This window comes from Ambystoma mexicanum, chromosome 10 (genome assembly GCF_040938575.1).
Source record: "Ambystoma mexicanum isolate Mex_15411 chromosome 10, UKY_AmexF1_1, whole genome shotgun sequence".
NCBI lineage: Eukaryota > Metazoa > Chordata > Amphibia > Caudata > Ambystomatidae > Ambystoma > Ambystoma mexicanum.
In genome coordinates, this window is record NC_090932.1 from 1,082,039,323 (window position 1) to 1,082,063,081 (window position 23,759).

Below are 23,759 nucleotides of genomic sequence, written 5' to 3' on the forward strand. Positions count from 1 at the left end.
GAACACGGCGGCAGACGCTCTGATCAGGCAGAGCAGTTTCCCACGAGTGGGAACTAGCTCTGGAAGTCCTTCAAGAGATCTTCACCCTTTGGGGAGCCCCTCAAGTGGATCTGTTCGCGACCAGTGCCAACCGAAAGTGCGAACAGGACTGCTCCAGGGAATTTCCCCCAAGAGGAGCTCTAGGAGACGCATTTGTGGTGGACTGGGAATTTCCACTCCTGTATGCATTTCCTCCAGTCCCCGTCCCTCGTCATGTGATCAGGAGGTTGAGAAAGTTCAGGAAACACATGATCCTAATTGCCCCAGATTGGGCCAGGAGGACGTGGTACCCGGACCTTCTGGACATGTCCATCTGCCCTCAAATACGTCTTCCACAAAGAGAGGATCTTCTCTCGCAAGAGGAAGGTCGAGTTCTCTATCCAGGGGTCAAGACACTCAGCCTTCACGCATGGTTTCTGAAAGGCTGAGATACAAGGATTGGGACCTCCTGGATGATGTAATGGAGATTTTGCTTTCGGCCAGAAGGCCAGCAACTAACTCTTTGTACCGTTGCCGTTGGAATAAGTTCACCAACTGGTGCAAGGATAGGAATGTGGATCCATTCCAATGTGTTATATTATGTTTGTTATGTTAAACCATTTATATGGCGCCAAAGCCCGAGGGCGTCCAGGCGCTGATCACTACAGAAGGAATAGGGAGACCTTCCAAAAGTTCTAAAACATTACTCAAATAACCTTGTTTTCAGACGTTTTCTAAAAACAGGGTGGCTATCTTCTTTTCGCATGGATTCTGGCAGTTCATTCCATGCTTGGGCTGCTAAAACTGGGAAAGAGCAACCTCTTCCCTGGGCTCTTTTTACACGTTCAACTTTCAGAAGGAATGCTTTTGTGGATCGTAAGATTCTCATAGGTTGGTATGATACAAACCTCTCTCCTAAATATAAGGGGGCAGTCCCTAAGATACACTTGTGAGCAAGCGTCAGTATCTTAACGGATGCACCCATGGTGCTCTCTTTTCTATTAGACCTAGCCAATCTGGGGCTCCAGATTGGAACCATTAAGGGATACCTAGAAGCGCTTTCCATTTTCAAGCCCTCCGCAGAAGAGGATTCTTATTTTAAAATCCCTTTGATTGTACAATTCTTAAAGAGACTTAATAATGTATACCCGCCAGTGCCATTTAATGTACCTGTTTGGGACATAAACCTTGTATGAAAGTTCTTGACGTGTATCCCATTTGAGCCTTTACATTCATGCCCTTTAAGGCTCTTAACATTAAAGACTGTTTTGCTTATCACAATAACATCGGCCCGCAGGGTAAGTGAGTTGCATGCTCTTTCTTGCAAGCCTCCTCCTACTACTTTCTATAATGATGGTCATTCTCAGGGTAAACCTTTTTTTTTGCCGAACGTAGTCTCTGGCTTCCATTTCTCACAAAAAATAACATTGCCAATATTCTATCCTCCTCCTAATTCAGGTAAAGAAGAGGAGAGATTACTTAGACTAGACCCAAAAAGGGCTCTAAGTTTATATTTCAAGAATGGCTAAATTCCCCCAGGTTGTTCAGCTTTTTATTGGGTATACCAGTCCCCACATTTGACCCTGCACTCGCCAAACAAACAATATCCAGCTGGATTATCCTGGCTATTGGCAAATGTTATAGACTAGCGGGTAAGGACCCGCCGGAAGGCCTAAGGGGTCATTCCACAAGGGGCATGGCAACCTCTGCGGCTTTTCAAAAGGGTGTCCCAATAATCTGTTCAGGGGCCACATGGTCAACTATCCATACATTTGTTGAACATTACTGGCTGGATTCTCCCTCCAGTGAGGGAGGACTTTTTGCAAAAGCTGTCCTCCATTCGGTCCATGATTAAATCTAAATTGATACTCCCACCTGCAAATTGTTACTGCTTTGGGAATCCGTCATAAGGTGAGGAATACGTGGGAGGACACAATCCATTTGAAGAACAAGTTACTTACCCCTGGTAACGGTGTTTCGATTTGGATCCTCCTCCCATGCATTCCTCATCGACCCTCACAGCCTACCGCGCCGTACAATTTACGTGTAATACACTCTATACTTTCTGAGAGCATACGATCTTGGGTACGCCTGGTAATTCCTCTGAGAAGGGTAAAGAAAAACAGAACTGAAGCTAACGGGGGCTGTATGCGCTATTTATGCTGATGATGATGTTGGCGATCGACTGAGGCCCTCGAGGGACATCAATGAGACGTCAGCTCCCCCTGTCGACATTTTTTTCCAAAGCAGCGAAGCCGGAGATATATTATTATAAGATGAGGAATACAAGGGAGGAACATCCAATCGAAAGAACGCTACCATGGGAAAGTAACTTGTTCTTCTCCAGCGTTGGTATCTTTCATGGATTCACATGCGTCCCCCAGCCTTCCCCTTTATTCAAACATCCTGTAGAGGGGGGGTTCTTCTTCAGCTGGAGTGGTTAAAATCTGAACGGAAGCTGCTGGGGCATAGCTATACACTCGACGTCCTATTGGTGGGGACCAAAAGCACCCACAAAGACGTTGATGGGACACTCAAGGTGTCAAACTTTTTCCAGAAGGAAAAATACTAAATTAAAATAACTGGGGATTCTCAGCCTGACAACTGGGAACATTCACAGCGTGTGAATCCTTGAAAGATAGAAATGCTGGAGAAATGGAGTTACAGGTAAGAAACTCCCTTCTATTACACCACCACGACCCAATCTCCGTCCCTCCGTAGGGCTGACTCTCGGCCGACTTGTTCAACGCTTTCCATTTGTCTTATGGACTATATACTTCTGGTTAACTGGGGTGTTCTTCCACGCCTCCTCTTGCTCGGCTTGACTCTCACCCACTGGCCACCAAGTTTAATTTGTAAAATGTTTGATGTTCTACCTCCATGCAGGACTCCTATACCTTCTTCGTTTCAGCTCTCTTCACTGCCAGCACCCCGTCAGCCTGCGAGAGATCCTTGAGCGTTCCCTTGATTCCCCCCCCCCCCTCCACGTCTCTAGCTTGAGCTTCTCGAGCTTGCCTCTGTGTTTTCTCTCCACTTTTGATCTTTCTCTGGTTCACAATTTCTTCCTCCACCTCGACTGTTCTGTCTCGTTTTTTCTCTCTGGTTCTCTCTGGTACTTTCCTCTGTACTATCTTTGATATTCTCACTGGTTCTCATCGGTACCCTTCTGCCTTCTTTTGTTTCCGACACCCTGATATACTAGTGCCTGCCCTGACATAACATCCATTCCATTGACTACCCGGTTGCTTGCATCTTTATCGAGTGCTTCTTCATCTCAGTACCTTTAAAGATCCGGATGGTTCGATGTTTCACAGTAACACATGGTTTTGTACATGAGTTTAGACCCATAAGGTTCAGGTACTATCGCCAGCCGACCGGGTTGGAGTTTAAAGGTGCTGTGCCTCCCTATCGCGTCCTTATCCCTAGGAGAGGAGTCTCTCTCCATGAGATCCTCCCACATGTTACCATCCCTAGGGCGACTATCGGTTAGCAGCCTCACCTACCTAGCCTCATGGAGAGGGGATCTCCCCGAGGGAAAAGTGATGCCATCTAAAGAATTGTCACAGTGGCTTCAGGGACGGGCTGCCCTTACCTTCACAAGTCATCCTCCAGAAAGAAGGTTATAGTTAACATGCAGGCCGCTATTAACAGTACAGTTTTTATAGATTTATGAATCTCGTATGTTCCTTATGGACCCTATAGAGTAAGCGTCCCTCATACACTGAACAGTGACATTGTGAGTATAAGCAGTGAAGCTTCCTTCACACATAGTAATCCAAACTTCCCCTCACACTGAGCATTCACATCATGAGGTGAAGGAGTGTTGTATTATCTCATATAACGTATGAACCGTTAGTAGAAACTGTGTAAGTTTCCATCAGGCACAGAACAGTTGCAGAAAGGGTTTTACCATTTATGTGATCCTTTTGAATGTTGGGTAGCAGTGATATTGTTGACTAGCAGCCTTTCCTCTGTCCTCATTTTCAATTCAGGTCTCTTTTTCTTTCTTAGTCTGGTTACTTTTCCAGTATGTTCAGCGGGTCCTGGAAGGAGTCGAGCATGACCGTGATCGAGCTAGAGATTCCAGACCACAATATTGATACTGAAGGTAAAAACGCCCATCTTATTTCCCAGTAGCTGCAACCTTTGTTATTTTGTTTTCCTGTCCAAAATATTATGATGAAGAATTAAAAAACCCTCCTTTTCATTATTAAATAACCTCCAATCTAAAAATGTTTTACTTTTTACTATAATGTATTACACAGTGAGGCCGTGTCTTAATTGGTTATTTACTTTCCTAATGTGAACCAGTTTGCAGTGCATCACAAAAAAGTTTTGTCGTAGAGCGCTGGCAGTGTTGCGTCACTACTGCAGGAACTGACCAAACATGCTTGAGAATGCTATTTGCTTAAAAAGAAACATCTAGCCATTATTTGTAGCATGGCATTTGATTATGGGCACTATTCCAGCACTTCTCTGTAGGGGAACAATGCCTTTCTTGGACATCTGAACCATTACAACTACCTCCTCTTGAGGATTCTACTGGCGATCTACTGCACACCCAGTGCAGATTGGAAACCATTAATGTTATAGGAAATGGTGTAGATTTAAATTTTAAAATTGGTGATGCAACAGACCCTGCCCGCTCAATCACAGAGGAGATGGGGCTGAAATGTTGCCACCAAGGAACTATGCTCACTTATTTGGTGTTTTATGCTGTGCTGCTCGCCACCAATGGATGCTCCAGAGTGCCGAGAGCAAAGAAACGCGGGATGGAGGGAGGGGGAATGTTTGGTGAGCCAACTTGAGCGACAACTGAGAAGGGAGGTGGCAGAATCAGCCATAGGCTTTGCCATTGCCATCTTTAATACAACTCATAATTCCACAGCTGTTCTTGAAGTTATTTTGAACACATTAGTATGCCTTTGTCGATGATGCCGTAAAGATAATAGCAGAATACATCTAGCCACTGGGAGCACCTACGGTACCTTCTTAGTTTTCTTGACTTGGGTAGAACAGTTACCCTAGAAGTCTTGGCCAGCATGAACCATTCTCTCATTGAGCTATACACAGCTTTTTAGTAGAAAGGAATTTTTTTAAGGCTTTCCTGAATATCAAGTGGCTGAGTTCCAACCTTAAAGGGGTAGTTCACTCAAAAATTGTATGCTTTAAAAATGTTGGCCATAATAAAAAAGATATATTGGCATTGTTTTTAAAAGAAAGTTCTTATCAAAAATAAATTACCTTTAAAACTTTGACTTTCAAGCGCTTGGGCGCAGCCATTTTGTAAACTGAAGCAGTTTCATGTGTGAAAGTTAATGCTGTGCTTTCGTGGCAACAATCAAGCGAAAGCCCCCTATGGGAGCTTTTGCTTATGGCTGCCAGAGAGCAGAGCAGAGAAGTTCGTGGGAGTTTTGGATGGCAGAGGCACCGCAGAGCTCACTGAGAAGGCGCAGCTAGGCGCGAAGAACTCTGAGTTCTATCAGGTTGTCAAACGAAAGCAAAATCAGAACCGAGCAAATCAATTGATAGAACATCAATATTTTAATCACAACTTGTGAACTTTCAACGTTTATCGCTTTTAGTCTTTCAGGTATGTGTCGCGCTTGAGGATATTATACACCACATGAATACACCTGCTACCGTCCATATGTCCTGGGTGCGGCCAGAGGCGTTTGGCTTGGCAAATACAGCTAACGAGACAGAGCACTGCATTTTCTGACTCTCGGGTGAGAGAAGGGGCTCTACAGCCAATCAGTGCACTTTGTTTATTAAGGGACCATCTTGATTGAAAAAGAAAAAAGATATACACTTCAAACAGTGCCAGCGTTTTGTGCCAACTTTCAACTAGTAGCAGGATCTGCACTAATTGCAACTCCTACACCACCAAAACTCGACCAAACGAATCAGGATGTGATAGGCACATTGATAGGTAGGCATGTGGATTGGTAAGTTGACAAATAATAAGAGTGAGCTGCTGAATTGGTAGGTGTATAAGTAGGCTGTTAGGCTATATCTTGGCATATAGGGAGCAAGATGGATTGGTAGTGCAGTAGGTAGGCGGCTGCCTCAGTAGTCTGGTGTGATGGTATGTAGCCAGATAGGCAGATAGAAGGATGGATTGGTAGGTGGGAGTATTGAAATACTATAATGAAAACATGGCTCTTCACACAAGAACTACTAAAATAACTTCCTATCAGAAACCTACACTTTGGTAACAACTATATGTACACAGGAACTTATGTTGGAGATTGCTAGGTACCTTCCTCTGCATATGTCTGTAAATCATGTACATTATTATCAAGAACTTTTGCGTAACCTTGTAACTTTTATGCTCCTTATTGTAACTTTGCATAACCTTGTAACATTTTTGCCAAGACCAGCGCACAGATGCCTCCGGGTTAAGTGCGCTATGCAAATGTCTAAATAAAATAATATGAGGGTAGGCGAGCAGGCAGATACAGAGAGAATTCAGAGGACTCATATTGCCAAAATAGCTATTTCCTGAACTGATGCTCTGAACAGGATAAGTGACAAAAATACTGCCGTTCCCATGGAGCAAGCATGCAACATCCTCCCTCCCGTACCCACGGCCGACCGGCCCAGTGGCAGGCATGGCTGAGTACTATGTTGCCTTACCGGTGCATCCTCCTGTTGACTGCCCCATTGGCTTCCTTATGCAGTTGTTTGCATTGCTTCCTCTCTGGGGTGCTTCGGGGGACTCCTGCTGCTGGAAGTGCCCGAGCAGCGCCCCGGGGCAGGGTGGCCCAGGGTGGTACTCCACTGAGCCAGGGCTGTAGCCCAAGCTGCCCCCAGGGGACGGGTTGAGGTATGCCGGGTGGCTCCATTCCTCCCTCGCAGCGGCGCCGCAGGGGCGCCGCAGGGAGAGATCCAGGCAGAGGTGGTCTAATCAAAGTCCTCATTTTAAGGCACTGGTGCCTGGTTGGTTCTTTTCGTCCCTCCGTTTGCACAAGCACTCATTGATTGGGGGCCATGTGGAACCCGGAAACCCAAATTTAAACCTCGCCCTCCACAGGGACAGATCCTGTTTCAAGGTGAGCAGCCCGTGTCAGTCCTGGGAGTGGGGGGAGGCCCGTGCAGAGCGTCCTGAGAAAGGAAGGGTAGAGAAACACCCCATGCCTCCACTCCCTGGTGTGCCTTTCACAGAAGCTGTCCCAGCCACAGCGGAGAGACAGACAGGCTCTGCCCATCAGTTGAAGGAATCGACATGAACAAGAGAAGTCCCAGTGGAGCCCCCCAGGGACAGTCCACGCTGCCTTCCTGCTCTCAGGTAAGGACCTCCTCTCCTCCACTGGCATCTGGTGCCACTGCGGCTGCGACTGCCACATACAAGCACAGGGTACTGTGCCTCTACTTGTAACTACCACATCCCAGCATACAGCCAGTAGATGTTCTGGCATCGGGTGGCACTGTGCCTCTGCAACCAATAGCAAGAACTGTAAGTGCACGCACCAACCCAATTTACATCAAACTACAACCGCTGAACCGAAACCGCTCTCCTCAAGTCCCAAAGGCTGCGCCCTCACGACAAGCCACTGCCATCCAAACACGCACACAAACTTCTCTGCTCTGCTCTCCAGCAACAAGAAGTAAAAGCTCCCAGTAGGGGGCTTTTGCTTGATTGTTGCGGCAAGAGCATGGCATTAAGTTTCACACGTGAAACTGCTTCAGTTTACAAAATGGCTATATCTTTTTTATTATGGCCAACATTTTTAAAGCATAACATTGTTGAGTGAACTACCCCTTTATGGTTAGTGGTAGGTTGATTAGCCTTTACCAAGTGTGTTTGATGTAAAGAGCCTATCCCAATACGTGTGGATGGTGGATAAGGTACTGCCTAAAAATGTAATGGGTGATGAGTAGACACACCCTCAAACCAATGAGATGATGGTAATGATACAGCCTCTGCTTATGAAGTTATTGCTGCAGCTCCTGGCCTAATGCTATGTGCAGAGCCCACCCCTAATGCAATGGGTATTTTGTAATGCCTGCAACCAGTGCACTAGAGAGATGGTTCAGAACCAGTCACCAATGCGCAGTGGGTAAGATGGCGCAGACCCTGCCCCCAATGCAATGGGACAGATGGCGCTGAGCCTGTAACCCTTACATTAGGGAAGCTGATGCAGAGCCAATACTCACTGTAGTGGTTGGGGTGAAGCTGGCACAAACTCTGCCCCAATCTGTCTGGGAGAAGCTAGTGCAAGTCTCTGCCACCAATGCAGTGAGGAAGATGGCACAGACCACAACCATCCTACATTTCAATAGAGGTCTTGCATATCGCTACCTCTGTGTCATGGGTTCAGTGCCTTCCTTGGGTTTCAAACAGGTGAAATGGGAAATAGCTCAAATAGTACATATCTATGATGCATTGTGATTGCATTTCTGGTACCACTTTAAGCTTGAGTTCAACAGTCTTCCTCCTCACTTGACTGATCTGTATTCATTTACACCGCACTAGTAAAACCTCCTCAGGACCTAGCTAGAAGGCAATACCATAGGCATGCAATGTGTTTTGAGGAGATAATGTAACGTAGAACAGAAAAATACATGCCATGTCGACTCTTATTTCTTGTAAAATCTACATAGATCAAGTTGTAGATGTTGAAATCTGTTTTGATGCTTGCATTGACTTCTTCTGTACTTTTTCCCCCCCCTCTGGCATCTCTGGGTGACGGTAGGCAGGGATCTAGTTAAGATTGTGGAGCAGCTCATGCTGTAGCTTCTGAAGGCGAGCGTCCCCAGATAGCACGATCCTCCCCGCAATGAGAGACAATAATGGACTCTCCCCTGGATGGGAATAAGGCCAGGACAAAGTGCGGGTGAGCTTAAATGGGATTTTATCAATCAAAATAGGGCATGCAAAGGACTCTGCAAACTCCGAGAGCGCTCTGTCTGACAATAGCAAAGACAGGCGTATATATTTACAAAAAACGTCATAAGAACCTACATGCTATAGGGGGCACAAGTTCGTGGGGATTGGGTGGCGACGACTAGCTATAGGTGCTGCTGCAATGTGGTTTGCCGCGGCTGGAGGTTACCCTTGTGGGTTGGGCTGGGCCTGGCAGGTCAGCTGGGCTCATCCGGACGGTGTTGTTGTGCCAACTGTGATCAGTGTCAGAGATGAATGTCTTTCCTGACTTCCTGCCCTAGGGCCACTCACACCGCAGTCATTCAACATTGCAATATTATCTTCCCTGGTAAATCTTCCAATAGGTTATTCTACAGGTTAATGCAACACGGGAGGAATGCACCTGGAGTGGGGTCTGTTGGCGATTCGTCAATACATGGTTACCGCCATCCTATTGACCGGATATCAGAGGTCGTGGGGTTAGGTCTCGGGGCATGGGACAGGCGGTCTGTGTCATCATGTCTTGTTAGAAGTCATTATGGATGTGTTCTTGTAATGTTACCATAATATTGGGTGTCCTAATTTTACAGGGGCCATTACCCTAAGGTGAGCCGGCGGGTCGTGGAGTCTAAGAAAGGGCGCCTTTGGATCTGTGTTTTAAGGCCGGGGTTTACTGCTGGGTTGTAAATAAGTCAGGTGGCAGGCCGTGGCCTTGGGTGCTGCGGGGGAATGCGAATGCTTGAAGCGGCTCCAGCCGAATTGGGGGAGGTGGAGCAGCGCGACACAGGCCTCTGCTTTTTCGTCTGGCAGGCTTCACTGGGAGGAAGGGGGAATGGTCTTGCATGTGCTCACAAAGGTATTTTCCTCGTGTGTTGCAGACTTTAGGTGGAAGAGACATAAACATTCATATAGTATACAGTACTCATTAAGTCTTTCCAAAGCTCACGTTTTTGACATTGCTAGTGCCATCCATATGGCCAATTTGAACACATTACTTGTACACTACGTTTTTAACAACTACAACATTTTGTTATATGTTTACGCATGCGCGGTAAGTGAGGTAGTAGTAAGGTTGGTGGAGCACACAGGAACAACCCGCCACTATGACTGGCGGCAGTGGCACATAGTGGGCTCGGACACACATATGGTGCATTTTCGTGCACCCCTTACATGAGCCCTCAGTATGGTTGCATTTGTCTTCCTTTGCACTCTAGCAGCATTAGTTCAGTTTTGGCGCGGGACCGTGGGGTGCAGTCTTCTCAATAACACACAACATGAAAAACCACCGGGACGCTTTTACCATTTGTGCATAGCTACAGGGATGTGGGTGCTTCATCCCTAATGTCATATGAGCACCCATCCTGCCATTTTCATATATTTTACAGGTTTTTTAGTCGGAGAGGTTGTGGAGAGAACGCTTGCATCACAGGTGGTTTGCTCATTAGTATTTGGGGACTTTGCCTTTGTCAGGGGACCATTGTACAGTTCTTTTCCACCCAGGCCCTGCTGGCCGGGTCATGCTGGAAACAGCGATACACTGCGGAAGGTGAAATGTTACAGTGTTGGTATCTAACACTAGCTCATGTCCGTCTGTTCGTGGGAACGGGCTCCTAGCGGATCTGCCAGGGAGCTGTGGCCACAGGGATGAGTGATACTCTCCAAGGGTGGGGGCCGTGTGGCGGTGCACAGGGCTCAAGCCATTTTTATTATACAAAATGGTTTCTAGGGCCTAGCTAAATTGAACAGGTTTGGTCAATGTCTACAGCCAGTGCCCCACCCACCACCTGGGCCCTGGTGGCAGGAAGGACACCCGGCGAGCCATGAACCTCACCGGGGGAAAAGAGGCATGGGAGGGGGGTCTCCTGGACAAGTCCTCCCATACATTTCCCCCCTTTCGTTACTTAGGTAACGAATACTTTAAATCCTCCAACCTCCTGCACTCTTCCTCGTCAGCTATAGCGTCATCCCATGCAGGGGTGCCTTTTATGGGCATCCATGCCCTGCACACCCCTCGCAGGCTTTCACCTCTCCTAGCATATTCATCTGGGGTACAGGTCAGGTATATACAACCGCTATCCCCTTCTAGGTCCACCCACACTTCCTCATACCATTAGAGTACCCGGGGCTCTTTGATTGTAGTGTGCCATAGCTTATCTACTATGTCCTTGTCGTGGTACATGGGCACCATCTGGAATCTTGACGTGTAATCTGTACCTGTTTGTACCTGTGCTTCCTGCATAGTTTCTATTGTATCGCGGGCGTTGCCCACTGTCACCATCATCATTGCACCATTCGGTACTGCGTTGGCACAACATCGAAGACCCACCTGGCATAGGCAGAAAATGAAAAGGAGGAACACTACAGCCGGCATCAGAAACTTGACAGTCATTCCCAGCCATGATGGGACCCAGGAGAAGATATTGTCGAACCATGTACTTTCTTCTGCTCCACCTTCCATTCTCATTCTTTCTCCTAGGCTATGTACTGCTTCGATCACATGGGACAGGGAGCCGTTATCTGCGTCTTCAGAAGGTATGAAAGTGCAGCAGGCACTTCCAATTTTTCGGCAAACACCTCCGTCCATTGCTGTCAACAGGTCCAGGACATACCTGTTCTGCATGGTCATTAGCCGCAGTGCTCGTAGTTCTACTTTTATTACGTTGAACCCTTCTTCAGTATCATTTGCCAATGGGATCAGTTCCCAACGTGTGATTTGGAGCCACTTTGCGTTTGCTCGCACCTGGATGCTTGGGATGAGTGAGGCGAAGAACGTTTCTGCAGAGCTGAATAATCGATATCTATCCGGGATCTGTGCCAGCAGCTCTGATGATGCTTTTGATATGTAGTTCGATGACCGTCTGTTTCGGGACAGCGCCCCTTCCTTGTTTCTGGAGGACAGGACATATACTCATGATTCTGCAGTTGGTGGGGCCCCACTCTGTTGAGATTTTCCTCGCATCTCCTTGCCCCCATCAGTGTGGCTTTCCGGTATCACCATTAGCGCGGAGTGCAGGGTGGCCAATGAACAGCTGCCTCTCCAGGATTGTGGGAGGTGCAGGTATGCTTGGTTGCCACATACCCAATAGGTATCCATCAGGGCCGCTGTCCCTTTTCTCATATCTGGGATGGTGAGGGTCTTGTTACAGTTCTTGTTTGCCCCCATGATGGTTCTCCCGTCCCCCTTGAAACACAGTTCATAGTTTATTTCTTTCTATCAATTGCAGTTTCTCTGGTGCCACACCCCGCAGTGCTTCAGCCTTGCACATTATTTCTTCGTCCTTCCACTTGTTGTCCGAAAAAAGTGTCCCTTGTATTATAAAAAATGGCTACTCCAAACAGACCACTCCTACTGCCTTTGGGTAACAGGTCTTTTCGTTCTGCAGTATCCTGAAAGTTACCTCATGTGCCTGGAAGGTGTTCTTAATTCTGCACAACGTGAGATGAAGGAGACACTGGGCATCGACAATAGGTAACTCTTTCGGTAACAATACTTTGGGTGTATCTGAAGCATGGGGAATGAGAGAGCAGACATAACAGCTCTCATTTGTTGTTTGCTTAGCCGTTGCACTCATGTCCGCATACCATTTATTTGTCTGGTGGAGGTGTCGTGGGTCTTCCATTTTGTCTAATCCTAACCCATAATATTCATCATACTTCCTCCTCCCCGCCTCCCTTCTCCGTCTGTTATTCCTTTTTCTAAGGTATCTCCCGGCCTCATGGGCGATGGACAGTGTGGGCCCCCCTTTCTCCCTCTCCCCCCCTTTGCCCAATTATCATACAGTATTTCATATCTCGCTGTCATTTCTTCATTCTCCTTCTTTATGCTATCTGGCAGTGTGTTTTTTGTTACGGGAGTGGGCCTGCTGGTGGGGGTGTTATATAACCAGGATATAGCAGAGGGGTTACGATCATTTAGACTGCGAGCATTGTAATTAGATACCTTTGGCGGGGAAATTGTGCTGTTTTACATTTTTCCCTGCAGACCTTCATTATGCGAGATAGCAACATTGGATGGTGTCGGGTAATATCCCCATACCAGTTTAGTTCCATCCCATACCAAAAAATCACCTTCTTTAGCATTTACAATTTCTGTTTCATTTGTCACATTAGTCCCGTTTATCCCTACCCCCTCGTTCATCTCGATAGAGATGAACGCTATGAACCAATACATAACCAGGCCAAACATCATTGTAAAAAATAATGTAATGCATATCGATAATCCACACTCATACGAATATCTACATCTCTCAGCTAACAATTCTCTATATCTAATAAATCTATCCGTTGCAGGCTGCCCGTTAGTTGCCATGGTAGTTCCTGTTTGAGATACGAAAGTGCATTAAGTGCATGCATGTAAACATTTTGTTGGCACTACCAGTGCCACGATATCATGGAAGGGGAATGGAAGTGGGTAGGGGAGTGGGGTTGAGGATGTACAGACAAGGAGCAGACACTACACATTTTTATCACATTATTATTTACACATGTCCACATTTTTTTTTCTTTCCAATTTTCATCTTTATAGATACCCTTAAATGTACTTGTTCTCGTCATCAACTTTCTCAATCAGTTGCATTTCCGTCACACACATGTTCACATTCACTCGTTATTTTCATTTGTATTGTTTGCTGTTGTCTGTGCCCCCTCATCCACCTCCTCCCGTGCACTATTATATGCCCTTCGTACATCCGTCAAATGTATCCAGTACTTAAGGCCCTTCACTTTTACAGCGGTAGGAGTACAAAATACCACTTTGTATGTATGGTCCGTGGAACCGTTGTGCATTCCACAAAGCTCCGGACATAAATGAATTCTCCCGGCATCAGTTGTACCGGTGTTTCAGGTTCCGTGAGGGACTCCGTTGTGTTCCCTTCTTCCCTTGTGAATGGTGGGGAGAGCTGCTTTGATATTGCGCGCGCTGCCCTAGTTAGCTTTTTCAGGTAGTCTGTGAACTCATCTCCCAATATCGCAGCGCTTCTGTGCACGTCTGAGTGTTGGCGCAGTGGGGAGTGTGCTGTGTGCATTCGTCTCCCGGTCACTATTTCGTGCGGGGACAAATGGTGGTCCTTGCTTGGCTGATTTCTCAGCTCAAACAGCGCAAGGGGCAAACAGTAAATCCATTTCTTCTTTAATGAGAAGCATAATTTTGACAGGCCGTTCATCTTTTCTACCACGCCACTACTTTGAGGATGATAAATCGAGCACAATTTATGTTTTATTCCCAATAGTGTTGTTACTTCTTTGAAGAGCTCGTTCACAAAGTGAGTGCCGTTGTTTGAGCGAACTACGTCACAAATTCCCCAGCGTGGGAATACTTCTCTTACTAGGAACTTTGCAGCGCTTTTAGCATCAGGTCGTGCACATGGGCCTGCTTCCACCCACCTCGAAAATGGGCATACAACCACAATCATGTAGCGTGCCCCATTACACCTTTCTCCCATGTCTGCGTAGTCAATGTGTAGCTCTCTAAATGGCCCAATTGGTTTTGGAATTGTTCCCCTGATTGTACGTAATGTCATTCCAGAGTTGTATATCTGGCATGTTGTGCACTCCATTGTCAATCTAGATATGTGCTCCTGAAGACAGGGCACAAACCACTCCTCTTGTATCTCTGCTGCAATGTGTTGTTTCGTGTTGTGTGCTGGGAAGTGTAATTGTTGAAACGCTATTTCTAATAGCTTTACTGGCATTACCACTTTTCCTGAGTTATTTTGTCGCCAGAGTAAGTCTGTTGCTGATTGGCTGCACCCTCGTTTTACCCACATCATCTTTTCATCGCCACTTGCTCCTTCCTGTAACTCTAGTATTTGTGATATGGGCATCGCATTGTATCCTTCTGGGAGCTCTTCGTTTGTCTTGTGCTGCAGCATGTACTCACCTGTTTCATGTTTTTCAAAATATGAAGCTTCCTTGGCAGCAGCGTCCGCTGCCGCGTTCCCCAAAGACACAACGTCTGTGTTGGAGGTGTGTGCTTGGCACTTCACTATTGCTACCACTGTTGGGTCTTTTAGGGCCTCAATTAATTCCTTCAGCAATTCTGCATGCTGCACTGGAGTCCCATCTGCTTTTCGAAACCCCCTCCGCCCCCATCTTGCCAGACCCCCATGTACTGTTGTCGTCATGTAAGCTGAATCTGTGTATATTGTTACTGCACACCCTTTAGCTGCATGTAGTGCTTCTATTAATGCAATGAGTTCCACTGCCTGTGCTGAGAAATGGGATGGAAGGCGATACTGCACTAGTGTCTCATACTCACCATCTTCTAATCTCACCACCGCCATCCCCACATGTTTCTCTCCCGTGTCCATGTCAATTGATGCTGACCCATCCACAAAGTACACCTCCCCCTCGCTCAGGGCATTCTCGCACACCACCGTGTCCTCCCCTGTTTCCTCTGTGTAAGTTGCACAGTTGTGTTCCTGCATGTCCTCCAGTGTGCATGCTTCTGTAATGAATGTTGCCGGATTCACTGTTCTGCATCGTACCACATTGATATTGGCGCTCGACAATATTATCTCATAGGCAGTTGCTCGCTGTGTGGTCAGAGTACTTTTTGACCTCTCAAGTATTGCAAATAATGAGTGTTCCACAAACAATGTGACAGGGCATCCCATTACTATTGTGGCACTTTTTTCAATGGCGAAAGCGGCGGCGGCGAGAGATTGCTCGCACGCGAAGTGTCCTTGCATCACCGCATCCAAGGTGCCACTATAGTAAGCCAACGGTTTGTGTCCTAGAGAAGTCTTATGTGTCAGTACAGCCGTCATGAGTGTTCCCTTACAATGTGAAAATAGGAAAAACTCACGTTCATAATCGGGGTTGGCGACTACCGGAGCACTCAAAATCAATTCTTTTAGTGATTTGAATGAGTCACTCATCTCTTCTGACCATTCTATTTTCCTGTTCTCGTGTTGTGCCTCCTTGAGTGCTTGCAGTAATGGTCTCGTGTAGTCTGCATAATCTAATATCCATGCTCTGCAATTTTTGCACATTCCCAAGAATGTCTGCATCTCCTTCACTGTTGTGGGTTCTCTTACTGATCTTATTGCTTCTACCCTGTCGGGGATTATTCTCTTTCCGTCTTTCGAGATCAGCTGCCCTAAGTATAAGACCTCTTCCTGACAGTATTGTAGCTTTTCCTTGTCCACTTTGTATCCCTTGTTTGCGAGCAGTGACAGGAGTGTCACTGAGTCTTCCCTGCATGTTTCTGCATTCTGTGCAGGATTGCCCCTTGTTTGAGTTTTATGACCACTGGCGTCACTCCGTGCAACAACCCCACATCATGGGGGCCCGTGGTCCACAAATTTATTGGCACCAGTCGCATGTCATCATCAAAAAATGACGGTGGTGTTCCCACTACTGCCATCAACTGAACGGGAATTTGCCTAGCTTCAATCAAAATGTCACAGGGCATTGCTATTTCCATTATTATTTCGCCATCATTGTCTGAATCCGAGAAAAGATCCTCATCAGATAAGTCTCGTAGGGCAATATTGGCGTTGACGCACAGTACAGTGCGCTATTCACATCCATCTATGTCCATCCCAATTACTGCAATCCTTTTTGCTGACACCTGTACAGCATGCAAGTCTAATGATACCACTGACCCTGGTGTTATGTCTGGGCGCACTATTGGGCGGAAGATGAATTCCGTGGGTATTCTCCAATCCAGCCTTTTTAGCTCAGGAACTACTTGGGCCAGTATTTTCAAACCTTCAATAAACATCCTTTCATCCACTGGCAGGCCACGTATTTCCGGAGCCGTTGTTTGAGCCTGTACTACCAGCATTACACGTAATGGGCATATTCCTGGTGTTGAACACACTATTCCTCTATCTGTGAATGATATTGTCATGTTAAGTTTGCTAAGAAGGTCCCTCCCCCCTAGCAGGTTTATTGGCGATTGTTCGTAATACAGTAAGGGTGTTTTTACAGTTTTACCCCCCACTGTCACATCCAAAGCTTCTGTATAAGGAACTTCAATTACAGCCCCAGAGAACCCCTGTGTCTCTAACTTCCGGTTAGATAACGGAAACCGGCCCTCCCTAATACATGATTTCTCCGCTCCTGAATCCACCATGAATATGAACTGCTTGTCTCCTATCTGTGCCCCTACAAATGGTTCCTCTGCTGCATCGTAGGTGGTAGATAAGACAGGACACGCAAGTGTTCTCTGTGGGCTGTCCTATGCAGGGTGTCTCATTTCCCCCCCTGGTTGCACACGCTCCCTGAAACTACTGATACCCCACTATAGGGGGCTGGTGCTGGGGCTCCATTTGCTGTTGTCGCAAAAGGGTTGCCTGGCGTGTAGTGCATAGTGTCATTGTTCTGTGGGTGATTCTGTGTTCTGTATTGGTGTCCCTGCCGTTGCTCAGGTACCCCTGCCCTGGGTCCCTTTGTTGTTGTCCCATTGGGAGACTATATGGGCTCCCCGGATGAGGATGGCCATAGTGTTCTACCTCCAGGAACCCGTTGTTTGGTCTACTCCTGCACTCTCTTGAAAAGTGCCCCCACCTCCCACAGTTCCAACAACTTCCTTGTGCACCCCTGGGACCCTGCCATCCGTTTCCTCCCATTCCCCCATACCCTTGTCCACTCCCTCTTTGCCCCCTGTACCCACCTTGTCCCCCTCGAGGGGCCCACTCCTGCCACTGCGGACCTCCACTCTGCTCCTGCTCGTTCCACTGCCATGATCCTACTCCTGCCCAATTCGTTGCCATCCTCCCCTGTATTGCTACCAGCCCCTCCTCCTCTTCATCTCCCTCCCTACAGTGTGGGAGCGCGGCTACTGCTGCGGCGACCTTCACCAGCTTTGTTTGTACTAGTTTTGCTTCGTCTGCCAATCTTCTCTGTGCCATCTCCTTTTCCCTTTCCTTTATTCGTTTGCAATGGTGAACTATTATGCTCTGAATTTCGGGCCAACCTTTTGCTTCAATACCTGCTATTTTATCAAGTGCTTTTTGCACCTCTTTTGGGAGCCCCCTCTTTATTATAAAATAGACTAATGATGTTGACTGATACCAGGGCGTGCCCGTTTCGGTTCTCCACATCTCTTGGACTCGAAAAATGTAATCCATAGCATCTTCCCCGTCATTCATTGTACATTGCATTACCGACTGTAAATCTGGGGTATCTGGGAACGTTTCCCGCAAGGCATCCCAAACCCTGGCACGTACTGTATTGAAAGAGGCGCCATCATGACGATCGCAGTCTAACGTCACTCCCGGGAAGCCAGCTTTTACCCATACTCTGTCAGCTTGATCCCCAACTGCTGATACTAGCAAACTCTTCACGTCGCCTATTGCTAGAGGTACCCCGGCTGTGTGTTTCTCAAAGGCATATATCCACTTGCTTGCCCCTCCTGATAGCGGGGCAATAATTTTAGCAAATTGGCCTTATCCATCTGAGCCCAGGGTATGTAATTCGGCCTCCCTTCTCCTCTATGTATCAATGGGAGTTGTAGCTTCCCCTTTGTCGTTGTATCTGCACTCATCTTTACTCCTGATTTTCCTAATGGCGCCATTTTTCCCAATCTGCTCCTTAGTCGCCCTGTCCACTCCTTGTCCATCTTTCTCATTGAGCATGCGCATCCAACTCCTCGCTTCCCCCTCCCATTGCCACACTTAGCTTTTCACCTTCTTCTAAGTCATCCCCTATATCACACAATAGCTCCTCTCTGCCTCCTGTGGTCCTTACCTCATCACTAGTACACCCCTCTCTTCCCTCTAGTTCAATTATCCGTGTTGGTTCTTCTTCTATCCTAAACAGTATCTCTCCTTTGTTCCATCCTTCTCCAAATGTCCTATTCTCACTCTGCGCTCCTGATGCAGGCTCTGATCTAGCAGTGCTGATTGCAGTCCGCTCACATATACTTTTAATTCTCGAGAGCTCATCTTTGGCTATAGAGAGTCTGGATTCTACATCCCCTGTCAATTTCTCTATATCCACCCTTGGTGTACTTACCTGCTCGCGTTCTCTATGACTCTCATATGGTGGTGGTGCAGTTGGCCCTTGAGTGGTAGTGGTTGTCGTTGGGGGTACATAAGTTGGGTCGCTATATCCTTCTGCGGGCACTGGCTTATTTAGCATTGGGTACAACCTAGTTACCTCAATCGGGGTCTTCTCTTCTGAAAGTACCTTGTCATCTTTTGGTATCAGCAATGGGTTGTCAGTAGTAGATGGTAGGTCAGTATCTGATTCCCTTTTCTTAGGAGGGGGTATTTCTTCAAACAGTCTCCATAGGTCTAATATTTCCCTCCTATTGTGCAGTTGCTTCCCCTTATATTTCAAACAAATGCACGTGGCTACCATATCTAAGACGCTTTTGTCAAATGAACCCCCTTCTGGCCATATCTGAGGTAACCCTTCTCCCTTCAACTCTGTGATCCACTGGTCATGATATTTCTTAATCCGTTCTGCGTACCCTTCGTACTTGCTGGATGCTAGTGTACCTCTCTATGTATGTCTGTCTCTTACTATGGATGTGTCACCATATGAACTCTCGTACTTATGTCTTATTGCGCATGGGCGTGTTTTCCCGCCACCTGTACAGTATGAGAATGGCTGCACACAACCTCTATTCTATACTCTTTAGGGGGCACGTACAAGAGCAAACCATCAATAACTGTGTCAATTGAACCCAGCAGATCAAGGAAATGAACACTCACTTTACCACATTACACTCTTCTTTCTGATATTTCTCCTGGTCACACTTACCGTAACCGTACCACAATTACGTATTTCTGACCACCCTTGCATACTTATTATATCAAATATGTTCTGACATATACGATGCATACTCACTCGTAAGCAGCACTCTATTCACAGCCCAGTTTGTCCTCCCTTTCCTCCCTTTCCTCCCTTGCCAACTGTCCCTGTCCGTCTTAATCTGATATATATATTCCTCTCCTAATTTTGAAGTAAAATTATTTTTCTACTTACATTATATCTTTGTTTTTTACTAACCCGCTTTGATTTACCCGTAAACCCAGAGAGAAAAATAGAAATAGTAGCAGTCACTAATGTGTTTTCCGTGTCTTCCTTTACCAGACACCTTTATCTCATATTCCACTTCTTCATATATTCCCAGTACTAGTCAAGATAGCACTATGCGGCGCCGCCTTCCACCCCCTTGCGGAGCTAGGTTCCCGTCTCTTTATCTCTGTTCACCTCTTAATCCTAATGGCCATATGCAAAGAAAAAGCAAAGAGAGTTTAGGATGGTCCTTAGTAGACCCAAAGTGCCCCCCTTTCAACCAGCCTCGTTCCCCGTCCTATATTTCCTCCCCTGCTCCCTTTAAGGTCTCTCGCACTCAATACTCACGTGCCCGTCTTGAACCGAGAGTCTCCAAAACTGGGTTCGTCCAGGCAGTGTTGCCGTTTGCTCAACGGTCAGCCCCGGCTCCGGCGAGCGGTACTCAAAGGGGATTTTTCAACCGGGATCCCGTACCCTCTCTCTGGTGAGTGCACACTTCTGAGCGTACCGGTTGCCATTGGCAGGCAGCCTCCCGGAGCCGGCGCACCGTGCGTATCCCTTTTCGACCGGAGATTTTCGTGCCAAAGCGGACGGTAGGGATATATATATATATATTTGGGGAGAAGTTAAAATCACGCTTTCGGGGTCACCACTGAAGCCGAGCGTCCCCAGATAGCACGATCCTCCCCGCAATGAGAGACAATAATGGACTCTCCCCTGGATGGGAATAAGGCCAGGATGAAGTGCGGGTGAGCTTAAATGGGATTTTATCAATCAAAATAGGGCATGCAAAGAACTCTGCAAACTCCGAGAGCACTCTGTCTGACAATAGCAAAGACAGGCGTATACATTTACAAAAAACGTCATAAGAACCTACATGCTATAGGGGGCACAAGTTCGTGGGGATTGGGTGACGACTAGCTATAGGTGCTGCTACGATGTGGTTTGCTGCGGCTGGAGGACGTCACTGGTTACCCTCGTGGGTTGGGCTGGGCCTGGCAGGTCAGCTGGGCTCATCCGGACGGTGGTGTTGTGCCAACCGTGATCAGTGTCGGAGATGAATGTCTTTCCTCACTTCCTGCCCTAGGGCCACGCACACCGCAGTCATTCAACATTGCAATATTATCTTCCCTGGTAAATCTTCCAATAGGTTATTCTACAGGTTAATGCAACACGGGAGGAATGCACCTGGAGTGGGGTCTGTTGGCGATTCGTCAATACATGGTTACCGCCATCCTATTGACCGGGTATCAGAGGTCATGGGGTTAGGTCTCGGGGCATGGGACATGCGGTCTGTGTCATCATGTCTTGTTAGAAGTCATTATGGATGTGTTCTTGTAATGTTGCCATAATATTGGGTGTCCTAATTTTACAGGGGCCATTACCCTAAGGTGAGCCGGCGGGTCGTGGAGTCTAAGAAAGGGTGCCTTTGGATCTGTGTTTTAAGGCCGGGGTTTACTGCTGGGTTGTAAATAAGTCAGGTGGCAGGCCGTGGCCTTGGGTGCTGCGGGGGAATGCGAATGCTTGAAGCGGCTCCAGCCGAATTGGGGGAGGAGGAGCAGCGCGGCACAGGCCTCTGCTTTTTCGTCTGGCAGGCTTCACTGGGAGGAAGGGGGAATGGCCTTGCATGTGCTCACAAAGGTATTTTCCTCGTGTGTTGCAGACTTTAGGTGGAAGAGACATAAACATTCATATAATATACAGTACTCATTAAGTCTTTCCAAAGCTCACGTTTTTGACATTGCTAGTGCCATCCATATGGCCAATTTCAACACATTACTTGTACACTACGTTTTTAACAACTACAACATTTTGTTATATGTTTATGCATGCGCGGTAAGTGAGGTAGTAGTAAGGTTGGTGGAGCACGCAGGAACAACCCGCCACTATGACTGGCGGCAGTGGCACATAGTGGGCTCGGACACACATATGGTGCATTTTCGTGCACCCCTTACATGAGCCCTCAGTATGGTTGCATTTGTCTTCCTTTGCACTCTAGCAGCATTAGTTCAGTTTTGGCGCGGGACCGTGGGGTGCAGTCTTCTCGATAACACACATAACATGAAAAACCACCAGGACGCTTTTACCATTTGCGCATAGCTACAGGGATGTGGGTGCTTCATCCCTAATGTCATATGAGCACCCATCCTACCATTTTCATATATTTTACAGGTTTTTTAGTCAGAGAGGTTGTGGAGAGAACGCTTGCATCACTGGTGGTTTGCTCATTAGTATTTGGGGACTTTGCTTTTGTCAGGGGACCTTTGTACAGTTCTTTTCCATCCAGGCCCTGCTGGCCGGGTCATGCTGGAAACAGCGATACACTGCGGAAGGTGAAATGTTACAGTGTTGGTATCTAACACTAGCTCATGTCCGTCTGTTCGTGGGAACGGGCTCTTAGCGGATCTGCCAGGGAGCTGTGGCCACAGGGATGAGTGATACTCTCCAAGGGTGGGGGCCGTGCGGCGGTGCGCAGGGCTCAAGCCATTTTTTTTATACAAAATGGTTTCTAGGGCCTAGCTAAACATGGTTTGGTCAATGTCTTCAGCCAGTGCCCCACCCACCACCTGGGCCCTGGTGGCAGGAAGGCATGAACCTCACCGGGGGAGAAGAGGCATGGGAGGGGGGTCTCCTGGACCAGTCCTCCCATACACTTCGAAGGGCAGAATAACTGCAGGTCGCGAGTGCAATTACCTTGTGGATTGTGAAGTAGATCATATAGGTTTTGGTAGCAATTCCACTGAAGATTGTTAAGGGATTTACTTTGGTGTTTGAGATTGTTTATTCTGTAATGTGTTTACACATAATTATGGGAAATGCTATGTAATGTTTAAGTCGGGTCACACTGTAGCTTATGAGGTGGCTCTACTGCCCTCTTCATTCAATGGTTTTAAGAAGAACAATGGATTCAAAATAGTCTAACTCAAAACCTGCTATACACAGATAGGATCTTTCATATTTGTATTTGGGGATTTTTTTTAATGGTTTTAGCTCTTTTGGGTTGTTTTCCTATTGAAGGAGAAACCCTTTAAGGATCCTTCTCAGAGATTTCCTCCAATGGGAATCATGCTGCTTATTTAGCACTCTCATATCACGTTTTCCCATTTATTCAGGGAAGTTTACAAACTTAATCCATGCATGTCCATGTAACCTCTAATTTAAGTCCAATGTGGCAGAGGAAATGTATAGGTCTGATCTGTGCGTCCTTCTTAATGTATCATTTACGTTTTTCTCAAAGGTTTTTTGTTGCTGATGACTAAACATTGCTTTTGAAACAGCCTTTGCAAAAAACCTGTTCCTGAGAGAAGATTAAAGAAAGGGTGAGAAAAGAGTGAAAAGCAATCACCTGACCCAGGCTTCTTCAGAGATGCTATGTGAGCCCTTCCCATCTGCCAAGCAAGATAAAAGAAAAAGGGGTATAAAAGTGTTAAAGACACAGGGGTGTCGTAGCGACCAAAAAACAGACTCCATACCCTGGGACTGACTACCGTCTCCCAGGGCATGTAAAGTCCCCATTGACTTTACTAGTCAATTGTTATGAACCAAACCAGTACAAACCATCTTACTATGGAAGTACTGGGAAGGGTTAATAGTTTTTCCCTTATGTTCATTTTCGAGAGGGTACCGTACAGTCCCTCTCTCTAAAGTTTCTGGCTGGTGGCAGTGGTTACTAACGTAAATATTCGACCGTGAATATTTGCCGGTTTATTTTTATATTAACTTTACTCCGGTAGGTTTTATTTGCCAGAACTTTAATATACATTTTTCTCGTGTCTTTCTCTAAACTCCTAACCCAGGTCGGGGATCCTTTGTTCGTCCGTTTGGCGGGCTTCTGCCAAGAAACCCTCCTTTCGGCGCCACTGAGTCTGGGGTGGGTCCATTGTGTGGGAGGAGGAGT

General features: G+C 46.9%; 1 protein-coding gene across 1 annotated transcript in view; it reads left to right on the forward strand.

Annotated features, from left to right (window-relative positions):
- GMCL1 (germ cell-less 1, spermatogenesis associated) overlaps nt 1-23,759 on the forward strand; it is a 979,035-nt gene that overhangs the window by 202,316 nt on the left and 752,960 nt on the right. The window contains exon 3 of the mRNA XM_069618907.1: nt 4,030-4,126. Coding sequence (XP_069475008.1) covers nt 4,030-4,126 — 97 coding nt within the window. The remainder of the gene's footprint in view (nt 1-4,029; nt 4,127-23,759) is intronic.